The 12585-nt window shown below is 42.4% G+C and overlaps 1 protein-coding gene and 1 non-coding gene across 2 annotated transcripts; one reads left to right on the plus strand and one right to left on the minus strand.

Moving 5' to 3' along the window:
- Positions 1–3170: 3170 nt before the first annotated feature.
- LOC118490879 lies at positions 3171–3276 on the minus strand. Its single transcript, XR_004890104.1, has one exon. It is a non-coding gene; the product is annotated as a small nucleolar RNA R71 (small nucleolar RNA).
- A 2818-nt stretch (positions 3277–6094) lies between these two features.
- Positions 6095–10461, plus strand: LOC118490511. Its single transcript, XM_035988186.1, has 4 exons — positions 6095–6502; positions 6893–7026; positions 7159–8056; positions 9322–10461. The coding sequence occupies exons 1-4, from the start codon at positions 6095–6097 to the stop codon at positions 10459–10461; spliced, it is 2580 nt and encodes an 859-aa protein (XP_035844079.1).
- Positions 10462–12585: the final 2124 nt, after the last annotated feature.

A 12585-nucleotide genomic window follows, 5' to 3' on the forward strand; every position in this document is an offset into this window, starting at 1 on the left:
CTACATTTGGGATGACCCTTACTTGTTTCGGATTGGTGCTGATCAGGTGATCAGGAGATGTGTTTCAGGGAAGGAGGCGACCGATATTCTACGCCACTGTCACGAGGGACCCACCGGAGGCCACCATGGGGCCAACTTTACCGCCAAGAAAGTGTTAGATTCCGGGTTTTATTGGCCGACTATATTTCGTGATGCACAGAGTTGGGTTAGAGCGTGCGATGCTTGCCAGAGGGCGACAAATATATCGGCACGTGATGAAATTCCTCAGACCTGGATTCAGGTTTGTGAAGTCTTTGATATCTGGGGGATAGACTTCATGGGACCATTTCCCCCCTCACGAGGTAATAAGTACATCCTGGTCGCGGTTGACTATGTATGGAAGTGGGCGGAGGCACAAGCCTTACCCACCAATGATGCCAGGGTGGTCGTGAGATTTTTGAAAAGCTTATTTGCCCGGTTCGGCGCTCCGAAAGCGCTTATCAGTGACAGAGGGACGCATTTTTGCAATACTCAGCTCGAGAGAGCTTTGTCCCGTTACGGTGTGCATCACCGTCTATCCACGCCCTATCATCCACAGACAAGCGGGCAAGTGGAAGTCACGAACCGGGGGCTGAAAAGAATCCTTGAGCGGTCGGTAGGTGTGACGGGTGGTCCGTTGGACAACCCTTAATCATGTTAAAGGACGAAATAATCCTTCACTTAATCGTGTAATTATCTTGAATTAGATAACTACCGTTGCTTATGTTTCAGGTGCGGTTCGGGAGTTAAAAGATGGATTAAATGCAGCTTGGGAGAGTTTGGAGATGAACGGGTCGAGCGTGGAACAAGAGACGAAACAAAGAAGACATATCAGCTCACCACCGTAAATTACGGTCCTACCGTAATTTACGGTGGACCTGGATTTCATCTGGAGCTCACCGTAAATCAGTTTCAAAACACCGTAAAACTTTTATGTTCACCGTAAATTATGGTGATACCGTAATTTACAGTGGAGCCTGACGGGAAAAGTGTAACTGCCACTTTTATTAGTTTTGATGGGGTCTTTTCATCATTCCTCATCATTGAACGGTTAGAGAACATTTTGGGGGGCGAATTTTGGCTGTTTTGCTTGGTTTTGAACAATTGCTATCATTCGGTTTGTAATTTCGATTCGCATGAACATTGGATTTGCTACTATGATGATTCACCAAGCCATGTCCGGCTAAACTCTTCGGTGATCATCTTAGGTGAATGTTTCTATTAAACTTTTGTGTGTTATTTCTGAATTTCTAGAATGATAACTTGCGTTGCTAGAATATCATGGTGTATGTTTAATTGCTTGTAATTTGTTAATCGATATTGCAATTTCTAGTCTCAATCGTACGTTCTTGGTGCCGTTGGCAATCGAGATATCACGGGAAGGGTTAGGGTTGGTTATTGATTAATTGGTCATCGGGAAACACCCTCGCGTTTATATAATCCGAGTACTTTGTCCCCTTTTATCACTTCAATTATCTATACACGAGTTATGTCTATGTAACTCGTTCTAGTTGGAATTACACACACAATTGTTTAAAGAAACTGAATCCTAAGATGGTCATTGTTCTCTCCTAATTTGTTTACAACCAACATTTGATTTGCAACTAGTTTTTAATTTAGTTTTCCAAAACAACAATCTAAATCACTGAGTTTTAATTTCTGCATTTTAGGTAATTGTAGTTTAATTACAAAGCTATACAATCGACATACTTTCCACATACTCCCTGAGTTCGATACCCTCTTACCACTATCTATAGTTGTTTTTGGGATTAAATTTGCGTGTACCACGACAAGCACGTCAAATTTTGGCGCCGCTGCCGGGGAGTAGTGCGCAACGTGTGTTAGTTTAATAGTTTTGTTTTGTTATTTTCGGGTTTACGCTGGTTGTGTTTTAGTGTGCAGGTACTTCAGGTGTATGCATACTAGAGGCTCTCACAGGTCATCACCGCTATCGTTTGATCCGGAAATTGAAAGAACGCTAAGACAAAACAGAGTTTTAGTACGAGAAAACAAGATCATTGGTTCACCCACTTCACCCATCACACCGAGAAACATCATGGCTGATTCTCAAATTCCACCTACAACGAGTCAATCATCCTCATCCTTTATACCTACTTCCACCCAACCATCACCAAACCCCACATTACCTAATACCACCGCTGAATTCACACCATCCAATGTCACCCAACCAAACACCACTCAAACTGAACCCGTCATCACCTACAATCCATCCACCACAATCCCACCATTATCCCACTTCTTTCCCCCAACTACGGGTCAATCATCATCCACCTTCACAATTGCACCAAATTCAACTATTGTGCATACTACTTCATCCTTTAGACCACAACAATCGGGTTTTCAGTATTCGACCATCCCATTTGGGCAAACTTCGGGAGGAGATGGTTATGATGAGGGATTTGAAGATTATGAGGGGTATGATGATGATGGTTACGCTTATGGAGGTTATGGTGATCAAGGGGAGTTTGGGTATGTGCAAAGTCAATCTCAAGGGATGACAAGTGTTGGTGGAATGCCACAACAACAACTTATACCACAACACATTCGGCCGAGACCACAAGGGCCACCAATGCAACAACCTATTCCATTGCAACAAGTCCGGCCACAACATGTACAACAACAATTCCAAAGGCCACCTCAACGCCCACCGATGCGACAACAACAGTTTCAACAACCAATCGCACCACAAGGGCAAGTACCAAGGCCAAATGGTCCTATTATTCCAAGAGGTAGGTATGGTGTACCAAGGAGACACCTTAGAGAAAATGTGAGGGGCATCGAAGCACATTTTCGGCCGGTAATCACTCAAAACCCTTCACCGGTAGTCATTCCTCATAATGATCAAGGGCGAACATTTGAAGTAAGGACCAACTCTTTGCAAAGTTTACCAAAGTACAAGGGGTTGGCAACGAAGGAGCCTTACTTTCATTTAGAGGCTTATGACTCAATTTGCAACACTCTTGGGAGTCAAGGGTTTTCGGCCGACGATATCAAATTGGTATTATTCCAATTTTCTTTGGAAGATAAGGCGAAGAAGTGGTTTTACACGTTACCTTCGGCATCCATATATACATGGGGGGAGATGCAACAAACTTTCTTGGATGAGTTTTACATCGCCCAAAAGACCAACGATGCAAGAAAGGGGTTGAGAAGCTTCCAACAACAACATGGTGAGATGTTTCACGAGGCATTCGAGCGTTTCAATATGAAGATTAAAAATTGCCCTCACCATGGAATTGAATTGTGGGAGTTGATGAATGCCTTCCACGAGGGGTTGAGTGCCGAAGATGCACGTGATTTGATGTCTATTACCGGTGGGACTTTTGGAACAAATTATGAGAACGATGATTGGGAGTTCTTGGAAAGCATGGCAACTACATCAAAGAGGAAAGCTCAAGCCTCAAGAAGAGCTCGACCGGCTACTACCCGACCTCAAGTGCACGCCATAGATGATGGTAATGTTCAAACTACTAACCAAAGTTATGATGTTTGTGCTTTGTGTAATGAAATAGGTCATGCGGCTGAAAATTGCCAAGGGATGTTGGAAGGGCAATACGAAGAGGTCCATGCGGTTCAAGGTCAAGGTCAAGGAGGAGGTGGTAGGAATTACAACAACATGAACTCTAACACCTACCACCCCGGGTTGAGGAACCACCCGAATTTTCGATATGGGAATCCTTCAAATCAAGCAAACCCGAATTTTCAAGGTAGCCAAGGTAACTTTGGTTCACGCCAAGTTTACAATAACCAAGGTGGATACCGAGGCGGAAATAACCAAGGCTATCAAAAACAATATCAAACGGGTCAAGAACAAGGGGGGTCTTCGGGTGGAAATGAGATGATGGAGATGCTAAAGAGCATGCAAATGGAGATGCAAAAACGGAACCAACTTGATGAAGTGCGAATGCAAAAGGATGAGGTTCGTGACAAAAGCATCCAATCACTAACAACCCAAATGGGTCAATTAGCAACTGATGTGGCGGAGTTGAAGAAAGGCAAGGGTCAACTTCCAAGCGATACTAAGGTAAACCCTTCACATGGGTCGTCACGAGGTAATGTTAATATTAATCATGTTAGTGTTTTAAGAAGTGGAAAAGAATTTAAAGCCAATGTGTCACCCGAATTGGTTGAGGGGGTAGTTGAGGATGTCACGGGTAATGAAAGTGATGATGAAGTTTCACCGGTTAAACCAAAAGAAACAATTGTTAAAAAACCGGGTTTAGGTGAAAACGAAAAGAATGAAAAAGTTGAGGGTGAACCGAGTCAAGTCCCGTTTCCATCAGCCTTACTTGACCCGGGAAAGAAAAATTTTATTGTGTCGAGAGGTCCTCAAAAAGAGGAGATGTGGGACATGTTTAAACAAGTGAAAATAAATCTCCCACTTCTCGATGCAATAAAACAAGTTCCCGCTTATGCAAAATTCTTAAAAGAACTATGTACACAAAAAAGGCAAAACAAAAAGAAAGTGCCTAAGCGGGTGGATATAACCGGGCAAGTGAGTGCGGTTTTAAATGGGGAGCTTCCTCCTAAGCTCCAAGATCCGGGCACGCCATTGATTAATATACAAGTTGGAAATTTTCAAATGGCTAAGGCGTTGCTAGATCTTGGAGCCGGGGTTAGCATTTTACCGGGGGGCTTATATGACCAATATGACTTTGGTCCGTTAGCAAGGGTGGAGACAACGGTTGTTTTGGCCGATTTGTCTCATAAGCTACCTCGGGGTATGGTTCAAAATGTAATTGTGAAAATTGATGAGTTTTATTACCCGGTTGACTTTTTAGTCTTGGATTACTCATCGGCGGACCCTAAGCAACAACAAAATATAATTTTGGGTCGGCCATTTTTAAGCACCGCACATGCTATTATTGATTGTAGATTTGGTACAGTTGATATGGCTTTTGGAAATAGAAAAATGCGTTTGAATGTTTTTACTAACAATTCTAATGCTAACGGTGTTGATGAGTGTTTCATGGCAGATATAGTTGACGGATGCAACCCGCATGAGTATGAGGAGGATGGTTTGGATATTTGCCTGTGTGATTTTTCTGAACAGGTACATGCTTATGCACTCCGGTTTGAAGAGGAAAAGCAAGACGCGATGGTGTTGAAAGAAGGTAGACCGCCATGGACTCATCAATTTGAAGGTTTACCGGCGGAGATCGATTCGGGTACGAAACCATCATTGGAGGAACCACCAAAGTTCGAGCTCAAAGACTTGCCTAGCCACTTGAAGTATGTGTTTTTAGGGGATAATGACACCTTACCGGTCATTATTGCCTCTAATTTGGAGTTGGCACAAGAGCAAGCATTGATGGAGGTCTTAAAAGAAAACAAGGGAGCTATTGGATGGACGATTGCCGACCTCAAAGGAATTAGTCCATCCATTGTCATGCATAAAATCATTACCACTGAAGATGCAAAGCCGACACGAGAGGCTCAAAGGCAATTGAATCCGAACCTACGGGAGGTAGTTAAAAAAGAGGTAATTAAATGGTTGGATGCGGGAATTATTTATCCAATTTCGGATAGTGCTTGGGTGAGTCCCACCCAAGTTGTGCCTAAGAAGGCCGGCATTCAAGTAGTCAAGGATGAAAGTGGTGAACAAATTGCCACCCGACCGGTTACCGGGTGGCGTGTATGTATTGACTACCGAAAATTGAATGCCGCCACTTCTAAGGATCATTTCCCGCTACCATTCATTGATCAAATTATTGAAAAACTGTCGGGTCAAAAATACTACTGTTTTTTGGATGGGTATTCGGGTTACAACCAAATCGCCATACACCCGGATGACCAACACAAGACCACCTTCACTTGTCCATATGGCACCTTTGCCTTTAGGCGAATGCCATTTGGCTTGTGCAATGCTCCGGCAACCTTCCAACGATGTATGATGAGTATTTTCTCGGACATGGTTGGAGAGTCGCTCGAAGTATTTATGGATGACTTCTCCATTTTTGGCACTAGTTTTGAGGCTTGTCTCAATGAATTACAAAAAGTGTTAAAAAGATGTGTTGAGAAAAATTTAGTGCTAAGTTGGGAGAAAAGTCATTTCATGGTACAAGAGGGCATTGTGTTGGGTCATGTGATTTCTGAAAGGGGGATGGAGGTGGATAAGGCAAAAATACGGGTAATATCATCTTTGCCACCTCCGAAAAATGTTAAGGGTGTAAGGTCGTTCTTGGGACACGCGGGTTTTTATAGACGGTTCATTAAGGGTTTTAGTGTTATCACCAAACCCTTATGCAACTTGTTATTAAAAGATGTCCCATTTGATTTTACTAACGAGTGTATGCAAGCTTTCACTGTTTTGAAGGAACATTTGGTCAAAGCTCCTATTTTGCAACCACCGGATTGGTCAAAGCCGTTCGAGATAATGTGTGATGCAAGCGACACCACTATTGGTGCAGTCTTGGGTCAACGAGTTGATAGAAAGCCGGTGGTGATTTACTATGCAAGCAAAACTTTATCTGAAGCGCAACTTAACTACACCACAACCGAGAAGGAATTACTAGCGGTGGTGTATGCTTTGGATAAGTTTCGCTCGTATATTTGGGGAAACAAAGTGGTGGTTTATTCGGATCATAGTGCGGTCCGGTACTTGATGGAGAAAAAGGACGCGAAGCCTCGATTAATTCGGTGGGTGTTATTGTTACAAGAGTTCGATCTAGAAATCCGAGACAAAAAGGGAAGTGAGAATGTAGTGGCGGATCATTTGTCTCGGATTCCGGTGGAAGGGACCGATGATGTGAGTGAAATTAATGAAAGTTTTCCCGACGAGCAACTTTTAGCCGTTTCCACTTTCGTTGCACCGTGGTATGCTCATTATGTCAATTACTTAGCCACGGGTGCCATCCCAAGTCATTGGACCAAAAAGCGTCGACAACAATTCATGGTTCAAGTGAATCAATACATTTGGGATGAACCGGATCTCTTCAAGATTGGACCGGATCAAGTTATACGAAGGTGTGTGCCCGAAACGGAAGTGTTGGAAATCTTGACTCATGCACATTCGTCCGCTTGTGGGGGTCATTTTAGTGGGCACAAAATAGGCTATCGGGTTCTTTCATGTGGGTTTTATTGGCCCACCATTTTCAAGGATGCAATTGAATTCGCCAGAAATTGTATAAATTGCCAAAAAATGGGTAGTATATCGAAGAGGGATGAGATGCCGTTACAACCGATCTTGGTTGTTGAGATATTTGATGTATGGGGGATAGATTTTATGGGTCCCTTCCCGAATTCGAATGGCTTCTTATACATTTTGGTAGCGGTGGATTATGTCTCGAAGTGGATTGAGGCTATTGCAACACGAACGAACGACCATTCGGTTGTTTGTAAATTTGTTCAATCCAACATCTTTTCTCGCTTTGGAATCCTGCGGGTTATTATAAGTGATGGTGGTTCGCATTTCAAGAACTTCAATTTCGGGAAATTATTGAAAAGGTATAGCGTGAATCACCGAGTTGCCACACCTTACCATCCGCAAACAAGTGGACAAGTCGAAGTGTCCAACCGTCAAATCAAAAAGATTCTCATGAAGACGGTAAGAACGGATAGAAAGGATTGGTCGAGCAAGTTAGACGATGCATTGTGGGCATACCGAACGGCCTACAAGACTCATATTGGCACAACGCCTTACCGGATGGTGTATGGTAAGGGTTGTCACTTGCCAATGGAGTTGGCGCATCGGGCACATTGGGCGATCAAGACGGTCAACGCGGATTATGATGAGGCGGGTAAGTTAAGAAAGTTGCAATTGAGCGAGATAGAAGAGATTCGAGATGAGGCGTATGAATGTGCATCGGCGTATAAAGATAAACTCAAAAAAGTGCATGATGCAAAATTGAGAAAGAAAACGTTTGAAGTTGGGCAAAAAGTTTGGTTGTATAACTCAAGATTGAAAATGTTCGCGGGCAAGCTTAAAAGCAAATGGATGGGTCCATACGTCATTCGGAGAGTTGGGAGATTTGGTGATGTAGACATCCAAGACGAGCAAACATTGAAACAACAAACGGTGAACGGTCACCGCTTGAAGCCATACTTGGAGGGGAATGACATCAACAACTTGGAGCTTGACAAAGCGGGCTACATCTTGCGCCCGGTCGATGAGGAACAACCATGAGAGGCCCAGGTTTGGTAGTGTACATAGTAGTATTTTGTTTTGTTTGTTTTGTATAATTTGCACAATTGCCGTATTTCTTCGAAATCCGTGTTTGAAACAAGTGTGGGGATGTTCGGGTCACGAATTACTCTAACATTGTGTTGAGGACAACACGGGATTTTTGAGGGGGTAGGGTGATTTTTACAAGTTTTTGAAGTTTTTGAAAAAATTAAAAAACATAAAAAATCAAAAAAAATTAAAAAATCTAAAAATTTCACTTAAAAACTCCATTTTTGGCAAAAGTATATGTGCCCAGTTTCCACCGTAATTTACGGTGTTACCGTAATTTACGGTGGGAATGGGAAAAATTGGGGCTTTACGGTATTTCGCTACTGATTTACGGCGGAGAATTGAAGTCCAGGTCTCACCGTAAATTACGGTGAGACCGTAATTTACGGTACGGTGAAATTTTGTTTCCGTCGTTTGGGGTTCCGTATGTAAATAAAAAAAAATAATAAAACACAAAAACACATCAGGTCACGTGAAGTTTCCCTATCCACACAATATATTCTTCATCTCTATCACCATCATATCTCTCAAGACCCACCACAAGAACTTCTTCTTCCCCAACCTTAAATCCTCCATAACACCTTCAATTCTTGTCCAAACTGAGTCAAATCGGAGTCTATCTTGACTAATTTTTCACTTAGATTCTGATTTTGCCAAGAAACTTAAGAGAAAACGCAGTTTTAGGGTCCGAATTCTAAACCCTAGTTTGAAAAATTTGGGGGTTTTTTTGTAGCTTTTGTTTCACAAGCACTTTAGCATCTTCAAGCAAAGGTATGAAAGCTTATTTGATGTATTTTGATGCTACATTGTGAAAAAGTAAGGTTATTTAGGTTATTTGCCCATACCCACTTGCTTGTTCTTAGATATGATTATGAAATGGGTTATTTGAACATGGATATGGTTGTAGATGTAGGATTTGTGGTTAAAGTAGTGAACTTTTGGGGATTTCTACATTGTAGAGACATCATGCCCAAATTTTTGAAAAAAAAAAAACTTATACATTATAGTTCACTAGCATCTACAACCATAGTAACAAGCAAGTGTGGGGATGTTTAGGAGGAGGGAGCCTAATTGTGTGTTTGCTTTTGTTGATTGTCTAATGTGTGTAGGAAATGGCTAAGACGAAAGAACAAGCGGGATCGAGTTCATCATCATCAAAAGGGAAAGGCAAACAAAAGGAACAACAACCGCGAAAAAGGCAATATATGGGTCGGATAAGTGAAAGCGAGAGTGGGAGTGAAGAAGAAATGGAGTTGGATCCGAGTGAAAAGCCGGTGTGGAATTCGGGTCCATTAGATGATCAAGCAGAGGAGTGGCAACCGACACTCTACCATGATTGCATGAATAAGTTGAAGAATAAGGCGGCGGCCTTCATTTGTGAACGAGAGGTTCGGGAAGTGGAGTTTCAACAATTTGGGGTGTTTGATAAGTTTCGGGCGCTAGGATGGGAATCGGCGCTCAAATGTTTCGATAAAGACAAAAGCAACTTGTTTATGACCGAGATACAAGAATGGATGGCGACCTTGAAATGTCATAATTTTAACAAGCCGTCACAGATGAAGTTGATTGGTGAGGTGCACGGGGTACCGGTGGAGATGTCATTTGACACTTTGAAGAAGCTCGGGAAGTATGATAGTCTCCCGGCTCGTGAGTACATGGTTCCCACTCTCGATGACCTCTTGCTTAAACCGGAGAAACATGTTCGATGGAATGATATGTTGGCAGCAATATTTTTACCCGGTAAATACAGTGGTATTCTATACCGGAAGAATTTGAAGATAGAAGCTAAATTGTTGCATACAATCTGTCTTCTCAATGTCCTTCCAAGAAGGGGAGACAAAGAGCAGGTGAGGTTTCCGGAGGTACCCGTTCTTTATTCGTTAATGCATGGGGCTCCACGTTTCCCGATACGTTATCTTATCATGAACCACTTATGGATCTGCCGGAATAAGTATGGAAGAGACATCGTCCCGTATTGTCGAATAATTACGGGATTGATGAAACAACAGAAAGCGATAACATCTGAAGATCGGGGAGTAACAAAAAGGCACCAGCCTTTTACGTTGGATAAGTTGGGGAGTGTTTGGACGTATACTCAGACGGAGCGTTATCACAAGTTAAAGTCGGAAGGCCAAAGGTGGAGAGCTCTTAAGGCGAATGCGAGAGATTTGTTACCGGGTGAAGAGGATGAACCCGAGAGTGAAGCAGAGATCCCAAGCGGGGATGAAGATTATGAGGAGCAACCGTAAGGTGGGGTGAACTTGAATGTGGGTCATGGTGGAGGTCATGGTGGTATGTTTTACGACTATGCGCAACAATCTTATGAGCCGGGTTGGGCTTATAACGGTACGATGCAAGAAGTGATTGAAAGTCAACATCCTCCGGCATCTATTTTTGATATATGGTTGGGGTCGGAGAGGACGTTGTATGATCAAAACACGAGGAATAGTGCAAGTATAGAGCGGTCGTTAAAACATAGCTTTGATCGCCAAGAGTCGTGGAACCGCACATTGGTGTATTCCCGAGAGGTGGAAACGAATAATAGATATCATGACGATCAAGCGAGGAGGATGCATGCAGATTGGCATGCCGGAAGGCCGGTTGTTGAGAATCCACAACATGTGGATTATGCCTTGTTACCGCCTTATGACGGTAGTGTCTCATATCCGACTCCACCACTTCACCATTCTCAATGGCTTGACCCGAGGCAGCAAGAGGGAGCCCAACAACAAGGAGGGAGTAGCAGCGGCGCGTTTGGATTCGGAGAATGGAATGACATGATGTCATCCATCTTTGGACCTCCAGGACCGCACTACTATTAGTCAGGTGGTGTTCTCTCTTTTGTATAATTTGTGCATAGTTTTAGTTTTATTTTGTTTATGGTTGGGTGGTTGGGTGGTGTATGATTGTGTTGTTTTGTTGGGTTGGTGTTTGTTGGTGGTGTCATGTTTTAAAAAGAAAAAAAAAAGAAGAAAAAAATATAAAATAAAAAAAAATACAAAAAGAAATTTGTGGTTTGAGTGAAGAAGCTCTTGTTGATGATTGAATGAATTTAGTGATCAAAGCCTCCTAAAGCTATACATTGGGGTCAATGTATCCCAAGTGTGGGGATGGGAGGAATTTTTGAAGATTTTGAAAATTTTGAGCCAAGCGAAGCGATGTGAGAATTTGAACGCCCTAATTTAACCCCAAATAATGCACCGGCAACCCTTGATACCTTTTTCATTCTTGGTGAGAATTGTAGCCACACTTGTATATAAATAATGCTTATCTTTGATGAGAGTGGCTACGGGTGGGGTACATTAGAACTTGTGCTTGAATGCGATTTGAGTCCTTAGTTAGACATGAATGTAGAAAGGATAAGGGCATTTAGGTAGCCTCATCGTTGGTGTGAGCGAGTGTGGGATTTGGGGGGTTGGACCTCATAAGTTATATATATGAGCATGGTTGCGAGAGGGGCGGGGGTTTGGACATTTAGTTGCCCATTTTGTGCCTTAAAAGCCTATCAATTGTTACCCCTAGCTACTTACTTAAAATTTTACCCAAAATTTGACTCGGTCTTATAAGTGTTAGTGATAGTATTAGTAGATTTATTAGTTTGAGGTAGATTTGTTTGAAGCTTTATTGTACGGTTGCTTGTCAAAAAAACAGTGAAATTTAATTGTCTTGTATATAGTAGTTAAGTTTGTTTGTTTGTTTGTTTATTTTTGTAATAAAAAGACCGGGTCGAATTTTCGCTACTTCATATATATCCCATTTCCTACCTATACACCTAGCCACGTTACAACCTTGAAGTCCCTTTGATTTGCATTCATGTTTGGCACTTATAGGAGAAGGATTGATTCAGGTACAAGCCTATGATTGTGCAACCACCCGTTTGCCTATTGTGTGTTTAGCTTATCGTTGCTAGTATTCAATTGTAGCCGAGAGGAGAGATTTAGAGAGGGGTGCATTGGTTGGGTGTTGAAAAGGGGTTAGTAAAAGGATTGCTTGTTTTGCTTGGTTTAATTTGATCACTTGTTTTGAAATTGATTTGATGAGTTGCTTGGGACAAGCAACGGTTAAGTGTGGGGATGTGACGGGTGGTCCGTTGGACAACCCTTAATCATGTTAAAGGACGAAATAATCCTTCACTTAATCGTGTAATTATCTTGAATTAGATAACTACCGTTGCTTATGTTTCAGGTGCGGTTCGGGAGTTAAAAGATGGATTAAATGCAGCTTGGGAGAGTTTGGAGATGAACGGGTCGAGCGTGGAACAAGAGACGAAACAAAGAAGACATATCAGCTCACCACCGTAAATTACGGTCCTACCGTAATTTACGGTGGACCTGGATTTCATCTGGAGCTCACCGTAAATCAGTTTCAAAACA

The sequence above is a fragment of the Helianthus annuus genome, chromosome 3, assembly GCF_002127325.2.
Source record: "Helianthus annuus cultivar XRQ/B chromosome 3, HanXRQr2.0-SUNRISE, whole genome shotgun sequence".
NCBI classification, from domain to species: domain Eukaryota; kingdom Viridiplantae; phylum Streptophyta; class Magnoliopsida; order Asterales; family Asteraceae; genus Helianthus; species Helianthus annuus.

Coding starts and splice junctions, on each gene's coding strand:
- LOC118490511 (XM_035988186.1), top strand. CDS start 6,095: ATGGTACAAGAGGGCATTGTGTTGGGTCATGTGATTTCTGAAAGGGGG. Junction 6,503..6,892: donor TGATTTACTATGCAAGCAAA/ACTTTATCTGAA, acceptor GCCACGGGTGCC/ATCCCAAGTCATTGGACCAA. Junction 8,057..9,321: donor AAACATTGAAACAACAAACG/GTGAACGGTCAC, acceptor TAATGTGTGTAG/GAAATGGCTAAGACGAAAGA.